This window comes from Alligator mississippiensis, chromosome 12 (assembly GCF_030867095.1).
Source record: "Alligator mississippiensis isolate rAllMis1 chromosome 12, rAllMis1, whole genome shotgun sequence".
NCBI classification, from domain to species: Eukaryota; Metazoa; Chordata; order Crocodylia; family Alligatoridae; genus Alligator; species Alligator mississippiensis.
In genome coordinates this window covers 43,023,693-43,044,261 of record NC_081835.1, presented here as the reverse complement: position 1 = coordinate 43,044,261, position 20,569 = coordinate 43,023,693, and the positions used below count along the sequence as shown (strand labels likewise).

At 49.5% G+C, this 20,569-nt stretch overlaps 1 protein-coding gene across 3 annotated transcripts in view; it reads right to left on the bottom strand.

Moving 5' to 3' along the window:
* The window catches only part of SEMA3F (semaphorin 3F), a 126,660-nt gene that overhangs the window by 17,824 nt on the left and 88,267 nt on the right, over positions 1-20,569 (bottom strand). For 2 of the 3 annotated variants that reach the window (XM_006265543.4, XM_059716153.1), the window contains exons 5-7: positions 19,002-19,121; positions 12,596-12,685; positions 2,391-2,484 (exon numbers count right to left, since the gene is read on the bottom strand). In XM_006265543.4, coding sequence (XP_006265605.1) covers positions 2,391-2,484; positions 12,596-12,685; positions 19,002-19,121 — 304 coding nt within the window. The remainder of the gene's footprint in view (positions 1-2,390; positions 2,485-12,595; positions 12,686-19,001; positions 19,122-20,569) is intronic. The other variant, XM_059716154.1, reaches the window with a different exon arrangement.

Below are 20,569 nucleotides of genomic sequence, written 5' to 3'. Positions count from 1 at the left end.
CTCTGTCGTCACCACACAGGCAGGTCCCAACCTCCAGTGCTGTGCTTCATTGGCATTAAGGCAGGAGCAGCCCCCTCACCATTCCCAGGCCCAGTGACCAGCCTGTGGATTTGCAGCTGCTCCCAAATTAATTAAGCAGTGTTGGGCCTGTCATGTAAGGAAACACCAGCGTCTGGAGAGGATCAGAGGCGGCCAAGTCCTATCAAGGGGCTTGGGGGGATTAGCAGTAAGTGAGAGATTTGGCCAGTGGTGGTGTTTGCTCCTGGGGGAGTCTGGTGCAGCTGTTGCATGTTAGGTCTGGGGGTGGCAGGGCATCAATCCCATCCCTCATTATTTTACATCTCCGTCTTGCCTGCCTCTGTGTTTTTCTAACCCCATCCCAGACACTCACTGGCCCCTGCTTCCCCCATGGGGAAAACTCCACACAGCCGCTGCTCTCCCTGCCTTACAGAGTGGGATCTCCCCCTGCCCAGCAGTGCTCAGAAGCCAGGCTGGCTTAGGAGGTAAGTAGCATTACTGATAATTGGGCAGGATGGGGCAGGAGATCAGAGAAGCTAGATACAAAGAACACAGGAAGTAGGTGGAGTGAAAAGGAAGAGCACTGGTCTGATTTCTAACCCCTGAGAGAAAAGACAACTTTCTGGGAAGGGGGTGTGGGTGGGAGGACCCCCTTCACCCTCTACGTTTTCCTATTCTGCCAGGGTTCTTACTCTATTCCTATCCCTATGGCATCTGCAGGCCTCTCTATTAGTCACAACCCTTTAGGTCCTCACATTTAAGTAAAACCACCCTTTTGCCAGGGAGTTGGTGCAGGGTGTCACTGGGCTGGGTCAGCTGGAAGAGGCATGCTCTGCAGTGACTCTTTCAGTTTCTTCACTGCTGCAACCAGTGCAGGGCTTCAAAGGGCTGGGTTTGCTGGCCCCACAGCAGCTGAGGCCGTGGGGCCCTGAATGAGCCTTTGGAGCAGTCACCTTCAATGGAGCTGTGAAAGCCCAGAGCTGAGGAACTACCAGGACTGAAAGGCTCCACCTGGTTAAGCTAATATTCCCTAGGAGAAGGGGGAGGGGAGAGTACCAAGCTGTTCCTACTGGAGACAGACTACCACTCCTGCCTGCTACCTGTCCTGAAGAGAGAGAGAGAATAAAGAGAAATTCCTAAATTCTTAAAGAGAATTTCATCACCTCTGATTTTAACATTATTCTCAAACAACCTAATATTTCACAAGTAATGAGTGCTCTAGTTCACTGCCAGCCCTGGGGCACAGCCCAGAGGCTCTGGAATGGTACAGTTCTGTCCATGGGGGCCATCAACCCACTTGCTTGTCCTCCTCTAGATACAGGGGGAAGAGGGGTCAGGATTTTGTGGAACTCTCCCAGACAGCGGTGGCCTTGACTAGCACAGGGCGTGCGGGGCAGCTCTCTGGGGGCAGGTTGGGGCAGAAGGAAGGACTGTGCAGCTCTGACTACACCATGTGGTCAGATGGAAGCTTAGCCTCCAAGTTCCAGGTGGTGCAAGGTGAAGCTAGTAAACGGCATGTATAAGCCAGTGGATAGAGACTTCCACAGACACGAGTAGTGGAGAGTCATGGTACACCCTGGTTTCAGGCCAGAAGCATCAGGATTCTCAGGTACATGAGTTCAGGTGGCCCCACAACCACGTGTTCACCAGGCCGACACTAGGGCACTGCAGCCTTGTCTATGCCACCTCCCTGAAGGTGGTGTCACGGGCAAGGGGCTCAGGCACTCTCCTCACTAAGGTGGGTAGAGAATGGCACATGTTGCCTACCAGGACCCAGGTCTTGCCTGCTCCATCTTACCCCAGAGCACCCCAAGATGCTCCAAGATCTGCTTATGAGAAAAGCAGAAACTCTGGAAATAGAGATTTCAATTTGCCAAAAAAATTCATATGCTGCTGGTTGCACTGACAGCATAGGTGAGGCATGGGGGGGGAAGGGGAAGCACAGAGAGCATGTGTCCTCCGAGATTTCTGTGCCAATGGTGGGGTGCAGGGCTGCCACCTGGCCAGATCTAGGGCCTGGCAGCAGCAGGGGTGGTGGCATGGAGTTGTGCCCCCCGCACTGTCAATACTTATGCATCATTTATGACTGACAGCATTACACCCGGTCTGCCAACCCTTTCAGGGAACAAAGGGTTGTTCGACTTCGCAAGAAGATGCAAAAGATTCAACCAGGAATTACTGCAGTGGGTCCTAGGCCTGGGTTAGACAGGCTGGATGATGATCATGTAACTTCTTACCTATCACTGTTTCCAGTAATGTTGAACTTAGTTTATCTGGGTCAGAAATAGAAACAAAAGGATGGGAGAGAGAGGAGGAGGAAGGAGAGGACGGAGAAATGCCACTGCAGTCGTAGGATAGATAAAAGGACTCACTTATTAGTGCTGAGACACTGTCCACCTTGGGATCGTAGGAGCACTTCCCTTTGCCAGATTCCAGCTTGTCTGGCTCCAGGTAGAAGATATAATCCTAGAACAGACAGTTGAGCAAGTCATTATAACCCGCCCTTCTGTTTCCATAAAAGCTAGTGACACTCAGGTTTATCAGTACACACAAGAACCATATCATCCACCATGGAAAAGCAGCCCCGTCAGGGGAAGATCACAGCAGCTCTTTAACAGCATGCAGCAACACTGCAGGAAAGGCAGGAAATGAAGGAGAACACTGGCTCGAATGGACCTGCAGAGGCAGATTTGAATAAACCCAACTGGAATTTGAGCAGGGCATGAGGGACCTATGTCACGCCTCAAAGCTAAACTCCTGCACAAACCTCCACCTGTGGCTAAACAAAAAAGCCACTGGGAAATTCCAGCTGCCCAAGTGAGCTTGGCTTTACAGGCAGGGGGCAGCATAAGGACCTGTTATTCCAAGGTTGCTGTATGCTACCAGCTCCTGTCCAGGCCATGTGCATAGGCCTGCTTGTTACTACAGATACAATCCTAATGAATGCAAACTCAGTCAGTGACTGACCCAAGCCTGCCCTGCTCTGTCCCCCATCCTTTGAATGAAAGCTAGAGCCTCCCACTCCTAGAGACAGTCTTGCCAGAGTTGGTGCTTACACGTCTGAGTCATAGGACACCAAGCTGGGATCTCGGTTCCAACAAAAGTAACCAGGCCCTAGCTTTGCCACCTTCGGGCACATCTCTTTGCCTGGGCTTTCTACGGACAGCATGGATAGGCAGTATTCCAATCTTTTTCAGTAATCAGGCCCACAAGCTCCGTTTCTCATTTCACCCAAATAATGACACATCACCACTCCTTAGTGCTCTGCTGGGGCACTTTCTCAAAAGGAGGAGCAAATCCTGGAGTCACCGCCAGCATTCCCTGTTTAACTGGGAGTTTCTCATCCAGGTAACAGCCAAGTCTGGCCTTGCTCAGCTTGCAAAACCTGGAATGATCAGCACCCTTTCTATTACAGCAGCAAGAAAAGAACAAGGCTGATTTTCTTGAATGTTGCTGGCCATTAATACCAGACCTCACAGCACCTAGGTCCAGGTCAAACAGAAGGAACTGCTGGCAAGTAGCTGCCTCTGGGTTTGATAAAGAAATTACCTCCCAAGACAAGCTGCAGTGGTCTGAATGCCTCCTCGTCCTTTTATATGCATTACTTCAATTAGTGCCTGCTAACTCAACTCCCAATGGACTTTAAAATAGGGAAATGGAGGATGCTAGCACTGCAAGTATGTGGGTGCTGGAAGATCAAATGGGGAGATCAGGCACATATGCTGTCCTCACACACTATCGTATCACTAGTACAGGAAGATATTGTTCCAGGAAGTACTACCCTGTGTTGCTGCAGTCCAGGAAGGACCACCCCTCAACAGCTTTCTAGGCAGTGGGGCAGTTTATTTACTTCATACAGTTGACCTGGCATGCATGTTTTCTTCAACTATTTTCCTTACTAATAGGCCCCCAAATCAACAAACCACCTCTGTTCAGCAAAAAATTTCAGCCTGTTTTAAGTGAATATCATCAATCTCAAGCACTTCAAAGTCAGGAGATTCAAAAGTCACAAGATGTTTTAAAAATAATAAATCTTGGATCATTTTATTTGCCTTCTTGTTTCTGAGTCCTCAGCGTACTCTCACTTCATGCACACAAGCTTTTATGTGCAACAAGGGGCTGAATCTTACTTTTATTAGTAAATGAAGCTATGTTTCTCAAACAGCCTCTTGATTCCAATTGCTGGATTTTAAAACATACACCCCAAATCATAAGGGTTGCGATAAAATCATGAGAACTGGCAAAAGTGTTAAATTTTAAACTTTAGTCCTGTCAACCCACAAAGGTAGGCCAGCAAGAAAAAATGCAGCTACAAAAGACACTGCAGACTCTTAAGAAGGGCATTTTTTCCAGTCTCTATGACCTCAGTGGTCAATGGGCATGTCTACACTAGACAATGCGCAGCAGACTAATACTACTGTGCATTAGCGCATCACAGCAACTATCATGCTAATGCACGGTAGAATTAGCCTACTGCATATTACATGTCATGAAAAGACTGTGTACCATTGCTACTGCACATTAGTGCTGGCTACTGAACATTTATGTAGTACCTCATATTAGAGGTACTAAACTTAATGCGCAGTAGCAATGGTGCACTAATGCATGTGTAGACCCACTGTTGAGGGGACTGGGGCATTGTGAGATTGGTACTGGAAAACTATTTTTCACTAGAAGTAACAATGCAGCATCTACAAAGGTAATTTGCAGAAGGAATAATGTTGGTAAACTGAACTTATCCTTGCTTGAAACATGAGCTGACGGCCCTTCATAAAAAATTGAAGGCTTCTATTGCCTACATCAAGGATAGCTCTACTGAGGGCCTGACTGGGGATGGCACACCTTCAATGCAGATGAGGCCATAGCCAGCTTTTTCCCACTGTCTCTGAGTGCCCATTCACGAAGTGACAGCAGAGAAGAGTATTGCAAGAGAAAATTAATAGATTCATATATAGTAAGGGGCCGGAAGGAACCTTGCAAGTTCATCGGGTCCAGCCTCCCTGCACTAAGTAGGCAGATAACTGGGATTAGGTGGCCCCAGCGAGGTGACTGTTCAGTCTTCTCTTGAAGATTTCCAGGGTAGGCGATTGCACCACTTCTGGAGGGAGCTTATTCCACAGACTGGGCACCCTGACTGTGAAGAAGTTTTTCCTAGTGTTAAGCCTGAAATGGTTTTCCAGGAGTTTGTGGCCATTACTCCTGGTTTTGCCCAAGGGTGCCCTGGTGAACACTTGTTTGTTGAGCCCTTGATGTATTCCCTTGATGTAGCAGTAAGCTGCTACCAAGTCCCCTCTCAGCCTTCTTTTTTTTAGGCTGAAGAGGCCCAAGTCCCTCAGCCTTTCCTCGTATGGCTTGCCATGCAAGTCTCCGATCATATGGGTGGCTCTTGTCTGGACTCTCTCAAGCTTTCCCACAACCTTGTTGAAGTGCGGCGCTCAGAACTGGACGCAGTACTTCAGCTGCGGTTTCACCAGTGCTGATCACAAAATGTGATTGTATAAGTTATACCAATGTGACTATACAAGTGATGGCAAGTCCATGGCCTGCAAACACCTACAGCTCCTTGTTGGGACTCACTCAACTGCAAGATGATGGTATCCCATTAAAGCAGCTCTCAGTCTCCATGCTAAGCCAATGGCAGTCAGGCCATCATCATACCAATTCTATAACAGCCAAGTTATTTTATAAATCCCTGTGGTAACTGTGCCATTTTTTATGGTAACTCTAGAGTAGTCATCACGATGTTATTCCTATAATAACTTTTGGAAAGAATTAATGATATCTTTCACAACTAGAGATTAGGATGAGACCTCACATAAAGGTTAGATTATCACAGATCTGCTACTGCAGGGAGGGGGGAGAAGGGTTATATTGGTCCTCTAAAATTTCTGGTGGCAGCCACAGAGACAGGATAGTAGATTATATAGGCCTTGGCTCTGATCCAATCTGGCAAGCTTTTTGTTCATGTGTAACTTTGAAGTCCAACCAGCCTCATTTAAAGCTTGCGTTACTCTACAGGGCATCATAGTAGAATCAAACATTCTTAAATGGACTGCCTTATTAATTAAGAGTCTAGCACAGAGCCATCTGAATTTTCCTTCCTCTTCCTCTTCTGGATATGATGGTAACACTGAACCCTGTGCATAAAGGCTCCATCCACATTTCAAGGAAAAGCCTCACTGCACTCTTACAAGGTGCCTTCTACTTTTAATATGAAAAAAAGATCCAGTTCAGATGAAAGACGGGAAAAAAATCAGTTGTGTGAAAAAGGCAACATTCTTTTCAAAGTGTTTGAAATTACCTATTTTTTTTCCTTTTGCAAACTTTTAAAACAACATTTTCATTGAGAACATTACTGAAAAGGTTTCTGAGCCTTTTCATTTCCCAAAATTTAGGAAATGAAAAATGTGATCATTATTTTGATTATTTTTTAAAAAGTTAAGAAGCTATAAAAATGTTCACAGAATGTGAAAAATGCTGTTGTAGAAAAAGGCATTTATGAAAAAAGGCTAGTTTTCAATGGCAAAGCCTTCTGTTGGAACACTTGAACTATCTCTAGTCCAGATGTTCAGCTTGAATTTAAGCTGTTCATTAACATAATCATTGTTGATTGTTGGAATGTTCCATCAGTCCTTTTCTAAGGAGATGAAAAAGTGGGTAGGTTACAAGCTTTGCAATATGGTAACAAATTTGGAAATGGAAGGATCTGAAGGAAGGGCTGAAAGTAAAAGACACGCAGTTTAAATAGCTAAGTAATGAGTTCATCCCTGTTTCAGGAATTCACACCAATGGGGTCTGCTAAGCTACACTGATGTTGTCTTAAAGATGGATTGGATGAGACAGAATTAATCTCCCTCCCTCGACCTTTCTATTACCTGAGGACTTGCTCATGTCAGCTACTTTCATTGGAATGGGCTGAGTCAGTGTGGGAAGCACTGGTGTAACACTGAGGTATAAAGGGACATTAGGGTTGGCATGAATGAACGGGATGAAAAAGATCAGCCTGCATCATAATGAGTAAAGCAAAGCTCAGGCATAGAGCTTTGCTGATAGCGTGCCTGTCAATATGACCAAGCGAAAGCAGTGCACACCCCCACCAAACCCAACCACAGCCTCACACGCAGGATAGAGCTATACAAACATTACCTCCATGCACGCTCTGTACAAACACACAGCAACACCCTTGCAGACACAGTACTACAGAGATTTCTCCAGGCGCAAATATCAGTTGTATGTTAATGATACAGATGAGCTCTGTTACAATTATTGAAAACATCGCCAGCACTGGACAAACCTTTATTGTGAATAATTCCTCCAGAACATTTACCTTTTTCTCCGCTGGTCACAGATCCTTCTTGGATAGACTTTCCTGAATTCAGTTTCTATTCAGTATTAGGAAAATTGGACTGGAAGGGACCCCCTAGATCATCAAGTGCAGCAGCCCCTGCTTTCATAGACAACCAGTCACAGAATTGTTAAACTGATAGTTTGTCAGAGTCATTTTCAGATAACAGGATCTGTGCCCTGTGTGCCTGGACATATGGTACTCTTTCTGCTGGACAACTGGCATGATTTTAAAATTGGGAAAAAAAGTACAAATGATGAATAGCAAAATAAAGGTCACCTCATTCACATAGGAGTATTTGCATTAAAAAAACCCATCCCCCACACACCAACAGGAAGCTAAACCTATTCATGTGAGCACGTTAATGAACAATCAGCCATAAGAACAACATTACATATTAAAAGTCGAGAAGTTTTTTTATAAAATACACCTGTTTTTTTCCCTTTTGCCTTCTGGAATTAAGACATTTAGAATTCATGGTTTCAAGCATTTTTCTACAAGATTGAGGCTAGAATTAGAAAGCAAGAAAGCAAGTAAGATTCTTACATGGTCAAGGAGACAGAGCTTTAGGAAGAGACAGCATGAGTGCGGAGCCATCTGGAATTGCAAGACCTGTTGGCAGGATTCGCCCAGCTCCAGCGAGGAGTACCAGGCTTTGGGAACCCCTTGGGCCAGGCAACCCATGGAGTGTCTTTGAACTTAAGCAGGCTGCCAGCAGATCTCCCAGTGGAAGGTTTCCCACATGTTGGAAAAAGTTGTTACAAATCAGCATAAATCTGAAAAGTGTCCAGCCCCCGCAAGAGATTAGGGACATGCAGATAAGACACATAGCTGCTCTCAGACAGTGTGGTGCTGAGAGGAGCTTGAGCAGCACAGAGAATGAGGCCCCCCGATCTCCAGTGTGACATTGTCTATCTGACTCTCATCTCCTCATGGTCACTCATGAGACGCTACTGGACATGGGCCTTCCTCCATGGACCTCCTCCCCCACACTATGCATGCTACGAGAAGGTGGTGGTGGTTTTTCCTCTGTTCCCTGAGGATGGTTACAACAGCACACATGGGGGCTGGCATATCTTCTGCCTTCTGTATGCAGAGACCCATCTGGCAGTCATTTTGTCATGCTCTAAGAATCCTTTTACAACCAGGCTGTATTTCAGGTATCTAGGGGATGTTTTCAAAGGGCAAAGTGTCTGGATTAAAAATTAAAAAAAAGTCTTTATTGGACCAGACTAGTATCCCGATTTTACAATTGATCCAATAAAAAGTTTCACTCACAAAAATCCTTGCCTTCAACACTGCATTGAAATCCATTCACTCCATCTAAAGATCAAGCCCTCAGTTCCCACCACCCCAGGTGTGATATATCCACACCTGTATCCAGGGCTGGAGTCAGTCAACCAGGATTTAACTGGCCATGTAGTTATAGGACACTTCTCAACTATTTTTGAGCTGGAGAGGGTTACTGTGCATCAAACCTATACCTACGGGCCTTCGCAGTGACAAAAAATGCCTTTGTGGGCAAGTTCAAACCATGTCCCACATTGTTGACTTATGCCTATTTAGTATGCTACCTGGTGGCCTGCAAGCTCTTCACACCAGTAATGGTATTGCCTTAAGATGTCTGAAACAATATGCCAAAACTGCTTATGCTAAATAAAATAGTGTCCAGGAAGCCGTGGCAGTGGCTGAAGTCTCCCCACCCTCGCCAGTCCTCTACATCCCTTGCTCTCTCCTTACTCAAACCAAGTTGCTGGTATTTTTTTTTTTGTAGCTGATACTGCCCTAAATCCCTGAATGATCTTAAATAGCTGGCACTGACCTATACTATAGGTGAAGTTTAGCTGATTCTGCTTTAAGAATGTTAAACTTCAACACATGTTGTGCTCTGGGGAAGATGGGAGCTGGCTGAAGTGAGGAAGGTGTGTCAGCTGGCTCTGCTGGGTAGGATGACCTGTCTCTATGCTATGCCACATATGCGTTACTATTGTTCACTTCAGCACGCACCTACCAATTTAACAAGAACATCACTGGGGCTTATGTGGAACAGAAGGCTAGCCCCCGTTACTGAAACTGGAACAGACACTGAATTGGGTAAGCCAAAACACAATCTTCAGAGAAAGCTGGTAGACTGCTCAATTAAGCCTGGGAAGGAAATAATAGGAACTCCCTGAACTTAGTATGACTGAATCCAACATAGGGCCAGAGGGCCTGAAGGATGACTGAGTGAAATCTGTAAGGCGTGGGCGAGGCTGTGGGGGTGGCTGGAGGCCACAAAGATAGCCCTTAAGGCAATTAGGGCCATAGGGCCATGATTAGGACTGAAAGGGCCCAGTGTCAGAGAACCAATGTCTGGAAGGGTCAGAGCCCCATGGAGAGACTGTGTCCAGAGGGGTCAGAGCCCCACAGAAAAACTAGTGGGAACGAGAGTCCAGGTAAGTGCAACACCAGTAGAATCATTCCAGGCCTTGAGCAGTCTTCCAGCATAATATAACACTGACATCATGGCGTGGCAGGCGAGACAAGGAGGGGAAATGCAGGGGGAGCTGGAGTGGGGCAGGATTAAGGCAGCCACCAGGGGGCATCACAACCTACCTCAGGGGCCAGTCCTGTCACACTGTGTGAGACTTATTAACCCAGGGAGAATTTGATCCCTGTCTAGGTTGTGGCTGCATCCTCAAAGATAATCTGGTGAACAAGCCATGACACATACTCAGTACCCAACTGCCAAATGTTTTTGAGTTCATTACTGTAAGGCTTGACTGCTCCATGAGACACTTCCCAAGGTAAGTCATCAGATGCCAGTTTGCAGGTACTTCTTTGGAAATGCACTGCTAGGAGTTTTTCAAAGTTGGAAAACATTTTTTCCCTTCTCTCTCTCTCTCTCTCATAAATCAAAACCAGGGCTTGTGATGATTCAACCTGCCAGAAAAATCTGCCCTTGAGTGGAGAACAACTCCAGGAAGTCTCATCCCCAAAGGGAAATATTTTGGAAAATATCAAGCAGGGGGAGGTGAGGTTAATGTGGAAGATGCTCCCATGGTTGCTGTTTTGTTCCCTAGCATGGGGCTGGCCAGTCCTGGAAAGAGAGAGCAGTACATTAACAATCAGCTGCATCAGCCTAAATAAACTGCAGTTAAGGCCAAATGTGAGATGCTGAATTGAACTGTCTGGTGCTTATTATCCCAGTACAGGTGATAGAGTTTGCATCTACTCTTGAGGACGAAACCAAGATTGGAGCCAGTGGATTTTGGTCTCAGGGAGTTTTGATCTTGTCACAATGAGCCAAGACTGGCTGCAGAGCATCCAGGTTGTCTCTGGGAACTGAGTGATGGAGAACTGAGGAAGAGAAGGCCCAGGAGAGGCCTTTCTTGCAGTGGTACTGGCCAATGTTGGACCTAGAGCAGGATGAAGCCCCAAACCAATCTGGCCATCCCAGCATTCCAGATTTCTCTTGGAGAAGGTAGGGTCTCCCAGCAGGTTGTGATGCTGCTCCTTATGTACCCACCACTGCAAGTTCAGGCTCATTAGAAGCTCTTCTCCAGCAGCCACCTCACTGGTACAAATACGCAAGGGGGAAAGTGCAGAGAAAAAAGAATCTGCCAAGCTGCTGCCCAGCAGGGGTCCTGAGCGAGGCTATGAGTTTATTTGGGCTCAGCTGAGGAGCTCTGTCCTAGAGACTAGATCAGCCCCTACTGTCCCCCACTCCTGTCACCAAAAGCCAGAGCTCTGAAGAGAAAGATAATCTGAAGGTAGGAGGAATGCAATGTGCAGGCCTGTTTGGTCAGTACAATAAGGACCTGCATTGAGTGGCCTGCATGGAATGAGTTGAGTCTCAGTTCATTACTCAAGACATGGGGCAAAACCAGCAGCAGAGAGGGCTGGGGCAGCACAGAAGAGCTGTCAGTCAACAGAGAGCTTTACTTTCCAGTGCTGGTCACCCCACCTTTCCCCACAGCATTGAATCTGCACGTGCCTGGTTGAAGGGATGGAGCTTCAGTTCACTTTGGTGGTGAAGCATCTTAATGCAGGCACAGAAATGAAACCTTACCTTGCCTGCCTGCTCAACTGAGTGATGCAGGGCTTCTATGAGCAGTGGAATTCATCAGCACTACGATGGAACCCAGGCCACATTACAAAAACCAGGCCACATTACAAAAACCCACCACCAGCCCTTGGCTGGGAGCACAAGGGGAGAAGAATACTAACAGCTACTTCTGACCCCTCAGCAAAGTATTCGTGGTCAACATCTGCCAATCTTGGCACAAAGCTCAGGAAGAAAAGAACTGGATGGGGCCCCGTGTCCCCTGGAATGGACCCTGGGGCAGCCAAGAAGGCAAAGTAGGAATCTTACTCCTGTGGATGTGTGGTGTGAGCGAGTGACTCTGGACATCAGGCAAGGCTAGAGCAGGTTAGAAGGTGGAAAAGTCAAAGCTCAGCAGGAGCTGAACTTCATCCTAGGACCATGACCTCCTGATCTCCATCAGCATCTAGAGCTGCTTACAGAACCAAAGAAACCAACCTTCCCTGCCCACCTCCATGCAGTTACCTAGTCCCCTGTGTTAGTCCTGTGTGAAGAAAATTCATGGAAGAGACACTGTCAGGATGCAGGATGCCTCATAGCTGATTCCTTAGGGCTGCACATCTTCCTATGGTATGCTGGAAAATCCCGTTCCCCCTGTTCTCAAAGAGGTCTTGTTATTTCCAACTAAGCCATGAATCCACTGCCAGCCAGCGCTGAAATGGACACAACTCTTCACTTGCTCTCCACTCTGCATGAGCCAGGTGGGGGGTACTCTATTTTTTGTGTGACCTCTAACAATAATAAAGCCTATTGCCACCTCTCCTTCACCCCTGCTCTTAAGATTTCCCCTCAAGCAGCAGGTGTAAGATTGTGTCTTAATGGGAACCAAAGGACATGGATCCCCTTAAAATGAGGCTTGAGGCCAGAGATCCTGACAGTGTCCCTGCCTGTGTGAGTCTGCCCCAGGCAGGAGGAAGGAAGGCATTCGAGAGGAGACGCAAGGACAGGCTGTTCTAGGAAGCGCGCTCTGTGCAGGGGGAATTTACGGAACAGCCCATTGTGATGAGCGTCCCGGCCCCTGTGGGTTAGAGGGTTAGGAACATGCCATAAGGGAGAGGGGGAGGGAGCCCAGGCTCCTGGCATGCCCTGGGAGGAAGCCGGTTCGTGCCCTTGGGGAAGGGCGTGGGGGCTCTGAGCGCGATTCCCACCTTGCGTTCCGCCGATGTCGGGCTGAGGGAGGAGTCGGCCGCTCTGCTTCCCCGTCCTCCCAGCTGGATGGATTGGGTCAGCGCAAAAGCCTGAGGAAAAGGAGCAGTGCAAGAGTTAGAGGCAGCGGGGACAGGGGCCACCCAGGTGCGGGGGCGCAGAGTGTGGGAGGGACCTGCCTGAGGGAGCGGCATGCGGGAGGGACCAAGAAGCAAGGAAGGTGCTGTCTCATAGCCCATGTGCAATGCAGGGAGAAGCTCCCCTGTTGCCAGTGTGCCGGGACCAGGCTGTAATGCTCCCCCTGCAGACAGACCTTGTGCATGGTGTGCTGTGAGTGTGTTCATGTGATCATGCATGGCACATACTCTTGGGCATGGCTCACTCTGAACACTATTGTGCCTGGCATGTGTGATTGAGTATGCTCCCAGTACAGCATGCCCAGATGATTGTGTATAGTACTTATGACTGTGGCCAATGCACATAAATATGCACAGTGCACGTGCATGTATTGATACTGCATGTGTGGCATGTTAATGTGACTGTGTGAGCACACACCAGTGTGCCCAGCCTCTCCTGGAAGTGTGCCCCCATGAGTGCGGGGTGTGGGCCAACATGTCTGTACAATCATATGTGGGCTGCACACTTGTGCACGGGGTCTGTGTGTGTCATGCTGAGGGGTGCTGGATGGAGTTCCCTTTGCTCTGCATTAATATGGAGAGTGGTTCTTGGGTTTCCCAAGTCCATTTGTTGATCAGCTCCTGTCTACTGTCCTAAAGAGTGCTCAGGAGAGCAGGGGAAAGATGCATTTTAACTGCCACCCTGATCAACTGTAGGAGACTCCAGCTGGGTGGGTCATAGCCCACTCCCAGGGCTATGTGCAACCCAGTGGCACATTCCCCTATGCTGAGCTCTGGTCTGTGCCCTTCTTTGTGGTTCTCTGCTTAGAGCAATACCCAGACAATGGGCAGGGCTAAACTAGCTCCTTGCAGTGGCCAAGGGTTCAGTGAGTTTCCCTGCCTCTACCTTATGCTCTGCCAGGCCCAGGAAGAGCATGAGGGTGCTCCAGGGGAGGTGACTTTGGGGCAAACCTAGTCTCAGAGGAGGGTGTCTGTCTCTTCTGGGAATGGTGTGGTGCCTTGGTCACACTCCTCCCAGAGGGGTTCACCAGTAAAATTGCTAGTCCCCTTCCTGAGCTCCTGCCCCGGGACATGAAGATTTAGTATTCTCATGCCTGGGGCCAGGTCCTACTTCTCCAAGGGACAGCAGTGCAGAGGGCAGGCACCCTTGTATTTCAATTGGATTGACCGATAGGTGGAAAGCCTCACCCCTCAACTGGGTGAGGGCCTTAGATGAAGAGCTCTGTGTATGCATAAAACCAGCACAATGCTGAACAGGATTTCTACTTCCCCATCTGCTCCAAATAGACAGTGAGAGGGCAGGCCAGGCTCCTCCCATCCTTCTCTGTCCAGAAAGGGCTGGGGTCAACCAACACCAGTGATACTGAATTATGCAGTGTGGCCCAATGAAAAATGAGCATAGGTCTCCAACCTGTCTTTGAAGGGGACAGACCAGCCTTAGCTCATCTGTGACTAGAGCTGGTGGGAGGGAATGGAGGGAGCCACTTTGCCCAGGCCTCATGCTCTGGGGCAGGTGTGATGACCCTCTTGGTAGTCCAGGAATATTGACCAGGGACTTCTAGAAGTAAACACAGAATCTGCTAAAACAGGGGTTTTCAACCTTTTGGGTCAGTGTACCCTGGCGGCCGGATGCAGAGCGGGGGGGTGGGGGAGGGGTGGTGCATGGCCAAATGCAGAGAGGCAGCAGCTGATGAGTGAGACCTTCCCCTGCCCCCTGAGTCCAGCCGGGTGGGCAGCGCCTGCGCGGGATGGTGTGTGGCAGCACTCCATCCCTGCCTGCACGTACCACCTAGGGCCTTCTCAAGTACCCCCGGGGGTATGCGCACCCTGTGCTAAAAGAACATGGCTTCTGCAGCTGGCAGCTATAAAAGCTCTACCCTCTGTGGGCTGGCACACAGGGGATGGGGGCAAACACTCAGCAAATGGGTTATGGGGGCAGGATCTGAATCAGGAAGCAGGGGAAGAGCAAGAGGATGTCAAGGATGTGCAAGTATATGTCCTTTAGAGAGCATGGAATTAAATATATTCACATGTTTTTATGATCTATGAATCAAATTAATATATTTAGAGCAATGCAGGAATTAGCCGAGGTATGACAGAGTTAATACAGGTAGGTAGAGCTACCATGACTTACTGTTACATGTAGTCTTACCAGTTCTTAGCCAGTGGACAGGCTTTGAAGAAATTCTTGTGTTGTTATTTCCTGTTAGAGATGGCAGAGGACTTTTCTCTCTGCTTTACTCTTTTTAACAAGTCTATCTTGAGATGGAATTACTCCCTAGGAAGTGGGAACTGGTGTATGGGCTGACATTTTTTTAACGGAGGAATTGCTCTGCATGCTGTTTGTGACCGTCTCTGTTCCCAGACAGTTGTACATTGTGCTAATAAACAAGTTACACCAATAATATATCAAGACAGTGCATCCCTGCTGAGACACTGAACGAGACCCAAGTGCCACCTAACATGTATCAGAAGAGTGACAATATTAAAGACATTTGCATGAACAAGAATTGGCTTATTAACCAGCCCCAGCTGTTGTTACAGGGCCTCTGATTCACTCTCCCATAGCATATAGGAGCCTGCCAATCCCAGCTTGCAAGTACCCTGCAAATGAGGCATTTGTACATCCACGGTATGATCATATAATGCTTAGCCCTAGCACAGCGTTTTTGCTCTGCACTTTGTACGATGTGTGGGTAGCATTATCTGGTTTACATGTGATTTGTTCGGTGTCCCATAGACAGTCAATGGCAGAGTCCACATTGCTTGCCTCTCAGGTCAGTGTTCTCTCCCTGTGTGTGTACCAGCTAGTTCATTTATAAGGTGTCTCTCTACCCTGTCTTCTGCCTGACTTCAGACTAACATGGTTAACTACCTCACTTAAGAAGATGTGAAATACAGCCACAGGGCTCAAACCTGTGGGATAGCTAATCGGCACAGAGCACACAGTGACTATGAAAATGGTACAGAGTCCCCATCCCACTCCATCAACTCTGCTCTGCCTGGTCAAAGCACCCATGGCCATGCCCCCTTCCCCTGACCATGCCCCCTTTTCTTTCTCATACTGACAACTGAGGGGTTAAGAGGCTGCACATTACTGGGGGATCCCTCTCCTCACCTTAGCTAGTTGAACAAGCTCAGGTTTACCAGTCATGCAACCTTCTGCAGACATGGGGCAGGATGGGCTCTGATTTCCATGTCTATTTATGAAGGCAGCTTGGTGTGAAGAACCAGTTTACAGGGCCCCCAAATCACACATCTGGCCTAGATAGGGAAACTCTCCATTGGTGATGAATCAGTGTAGCTGTCCATGCATATCTCTCCCAGCCCACGCTACAGGGCTGTGGCTGAAGGATGAGGGGTGGGGCTAAGGAGAAAGGGGCAGGAGTCTGCTCTTCATGCCAGACTCTACGCCAGTACAGAACTGGTCCTAGGAGCTGTGGAGGGCTCCATCATGCTCATCTTGCTTCTGCAGCTGTGCATGGCACTGTTTGGGCACAGAGAGGGGGGTCCGGAGGCCCATTCCACCTCCGCCAAGACACCACTGCAATTAACAGACTGGATTCTCCTCTCACACCAGGGTAGGCCAGCACGATTCTATAGGGCATCAATTGCATCCCTCCGGGTTTATATTGGGGTAGAGCTGAACTGAGGATCAGGCCACAGAACTTTATATTTTGCTCTTGGATATGCTCTTCTCTCTTGAGTCTAAGGGCAGGAGTCCATCTCAGGTACAGATATGCATAACTAATTGCTGTGAACTGCAGTAAAATGCAACACACCCTCTTTTACCACTCACCCACCCACCCTTCTGTCCATTCGTCTATCCGTCCGTCCATCCATCCATCCATCCATCCATCCATCCATCCATTGCATTGTGCTTCACCATGTTTATCCTTGCATCTGTGGTGCCAAAGCCTTTGCCTTACAATTTGCAGCAAGCCACCAAAGCCCACTAGAATCCAACTATGTTGGACCCTAGGAGAGACTAATTGTAGCCATGATGGTGCCCACTGAGAGCACTTAACACTCAGCTGCTCACATCAAGAGACTGTAGCCACACAGGCACCAGCCTGAGGTTTCCACATCACGAAGGGCATGAAAAAATAATTCAATCGTGCAAATCTTTAGGTGTTGTGCATCTCATCATAAAAGTGAGTCACAGCTCGAAAGCCTATGTTCCAAACAGACCAGGGGTGGGCAATTATTTGGGCCCCAGGGCCATTTAGGGAGATTTGGTGAGCTATAATGATCTGGGTCAGCACCCCCTTGCCCCTGCCACTATACACCTGCAACAGCTCACCAAAACTAAGTGGCCTTCTGGCCCAAATAATTGCCCACCCCTGATCTAAGGGCAGAGAGGACAAAGGTAAGGGGAACCTAAGCTTTGTTCCTTCCTTCTCCCTGCATTCCCCCTCTGCAAGTGACCGGGCTGGGCTGGTGCTGTGCTGTATTCCTACATACCACCTCGGGCCATGTGGGTGCAGCTGGAGTGGTTCTTGCCTGACCTGGCCATGTGCTGGGAACTTGGGGTCGGGGATGGGATGCAGGGAGAAGTGGGGAGACAGCATGGCACCAGCCTGGCTGGGCCTGCGAATCCCAGCCCCCTGCGAATCTCATCCCTCTTCTCCCTGCACCCCCTCCCTCACCCCAACTCCCTAGCACGTGGCTGGGTCAGGCAGGAGCTGTGCCAGCTGCACCTACATGCCCTGAGACAGTGCATGGGAACACAGTGCAGCACTGGCTGCATGCCAGGGACATGGGGCAGGGAGAAGGGGGCTGGGAGCTGCAGGTTATCTGGGTATGGCTGGGCTGGTGCTGTGCTATGTTTCCCTCTCCTCCCTTTACCCACTACCTTGCCCCAAGACCCTCACATGTCACTGGGCTGAGCTACATCAATGCTGCACTGCGTTCCTGTGTGTCACCTTGGGCCACATAAATGCAGCTGGCACGGCTCCTGCCCAACCCCAGCACGTGGCTGGGGTTGGGCAGGAGCCATGCCAGCGCCAGACAGGAGCAGAGCTGGGGTCAGGTAGGAGCAGTGCCAGCTGCTCTAGCTGTGCTTATGTGGCGCAGCCTGAAGTGCCTTGTGGGAACACAGCACAGAGCTATGTTAGTGGTGCCTGCACCCCTACCAGGCCCCAGCCTGTTGGAGCCCAGATAACCTGCAGCTCCTGGCCCTCTTCCCCCTGCATCCCCCCTCCCACCAGCGAGAAGAACCTTACCTGTGCTTCGACTCGCTGGGAGCTGGGCTGTCTGGTCTGTGAATGGCCATAGGGTTGAAGCAGGCCACAGATAGCCTCACTGGGCAGAAGCTTGGTCAGGAGCTCAGTGCCCCCTGCCTTAGAGCAAACACTGGGGGCTGGGGTAGGGTGGGCCAAGGAGGGGAGTGGGTGCTGCTACTACAGCTGGCTGGCATGGGGAAGGGAGAAGGGTGAGAGGCACCGACAGCCAGGGTAGCCGCAGGCTGGATACAATTCTCCTTCAGAGGAGCAGCCACAGGCTGGATAGAATCGTTCAGCGGGCCAGATCTTGCCCACGGGCTAAATTTTGCCCACCCCTGAGATAGACCCTTCTCTGCCAAAAGATCCTGCTCCAGGACCCAATATAAAGGGCTTCCTGGCCCAAGTACTGCCATCTTATATCCTCCTTTCCCCCGACAAGAAACCTGTATAATTCCTCCTCCCACAGTTCAGAGTCTGTTGGGTGGCCAGTCAGGTGCTGTGCTCATAGATGCTTGTGACTGCTTTGGCTCTGTAGGATCAAAGCTGGCATCAAGTTTAAAGCCTCAGGTTTCAGCTACAGGAGCTGGGTGGCAGCAGAATTCAGAAAGGGAAGAGCACTTAGCAGACGCTGCTTCTCAGACCCTGATCACGGTGTCTTAAAGGATTCTTGCAGGGTTCACAGGGTGAACCAAGGATGCAGTATTGGGTCAGGCTGATCAGGCCAAGAGGTCTTCAGAAACCCTGATGTAGCTGAATGGCTTGCAACATGGGGGACATACTGGGACTATGAGCCCAGAGGTGGTGGTGCCTGCCATCATGCATTGTTGGCTGCATTATATCCTTCGATCCTGACCCCAGCAAACACCATCCATCAGGGGAGCTGATGCAGCCCTGCCACCCCATCCCCTAGCCCAGCTCTGTGGCAGGGCAGCAAGATAAGCAGCGGGTATAAAGGGACACCATGGCTCCTGGCACTGCAGATCAAATCCTCTGTCTGTATGGCAACAGCCTGGCAGCAGGCTCTGGCTCCACCATCGGCACCTCACCTGTGCCTTGCGCCCCCTGTTGACGAAGGTGCAGATGGGGTTGTAGGCACCAGTGCCACAGACATATAGGTGGGTGCGGTTCCAGGGCTGGATCAGGCGGATGAAGTTCCCACACTCACCCTGGAAAGCAAGAGGAAAGTGTGAGGGGTAGCTGGGTGCAGGTTCCCTCCTCCACCCCACAGTGTTGCTCACATAGCAGGGGCTGGGTTCTCATCTGCCAGCCATATGGGCTCCATAGCAGGAGGATGGGTGCCCCTGAGCTGGGGCAGCAAAGGAAACCAAGGCTGAAACTTATTCCTTTATTCAGCTTTCCATTTGTAAATTGTAATTTTGTAAATTTGTAAATTTCCAGCTGGGGTATTCAAAGCCTCCAGGATAAAGAGATATGTTATGTTTATCCAGGTGATGTCTGTTATCTTCATCCTCCGTACATAGCCTGGCCTGGCACCCTCCCTCGGAAAGGCTCAGTGAATGAAACTTCTCCTCACACAGAGGGTCTCTGCGTTGCACCCACAGTCAGTGCTCCTGCCCTGATCCCTATAGCACCCCTGCTGGGATGGGCTGGAGTGGAGTTTTGAGGAGCTCCCCCTCAATTAGTGGTTCTTTCTCACTTTTCACAGTGCTCCTGCTCAGCTCCATGGGTGACTGGTGTCTCCTGGCTCTGGTGAAGGAACACCAATGGACAGTCGTTGACCATGGAGAAGAGAGGGTCCCCCCAGCGGCCGATCGCTGACTCCAGAAGCACCAGCAGCAAACCAGAAATGCCGCCAGAAAATCCGGAATTGACGCTGGCACGTCTCAGCGGGGGCACTGGCCGATGCTCCCCACTCCCCAGCTGGCGAGGACCAATTTCAGGGCGGGGTATGTGTGCCCCCCTTTCCTCCCCCCCATGCCTCCCCTATGTGTCGCCTACGCTCAACTCTATAGCACCCCTGCGGGGGAGGCAGGGACTGGAGTAGCTAATAACTGGCTCATAGCCCGTATTTCTGCAGGGAACAGGAACACCTCTAGTGTCACACAAATGCCCAAGTATAAGCAAGGTGACCTCTAGGCTTCAATTTCTGAGGATTGTCCTGTGCCTAGGAGAAAGCTCTGAATGTCACACAGCAGTGCCAATATCTTGCAGCGGACAAAGGCTAGTGGGCACCTCCAGCACTCTCTGCTCTACAAAGGGTGAAATTTAACATAGTCAACCCAGCCTATGGGTTATTCACAGGTAATGGCTCTGCGGAGGGTGGTCTTGACTGATCAGAGCTGATTGGGCTGAATGCCCAACAGGTGAGAGGTGGTAGGAGCAGCAAGAAGGCTGAGCAGCTATTCCCACCCACTTCCTGCAGAGTCCAATCCCTTTGTTAGCTTTAGCAGGGAGGAGTGGGAGCAAAGGCATGGATTGGGTTTCCTTTTTACAGCTCATGTTTCCTCCATGACTTCCATGGGGGGCAGTCCATGGAGGAGTTGAGCCTAGGCCAAGCGGGCTGGAGTTCAGCGCAGGAAGCATGCAAAGGAGACAGCAATAAGCAGAGGCTTTTGTTTTCTTTTCTTTCTGTTAAGACACATGGGGGCTGGAA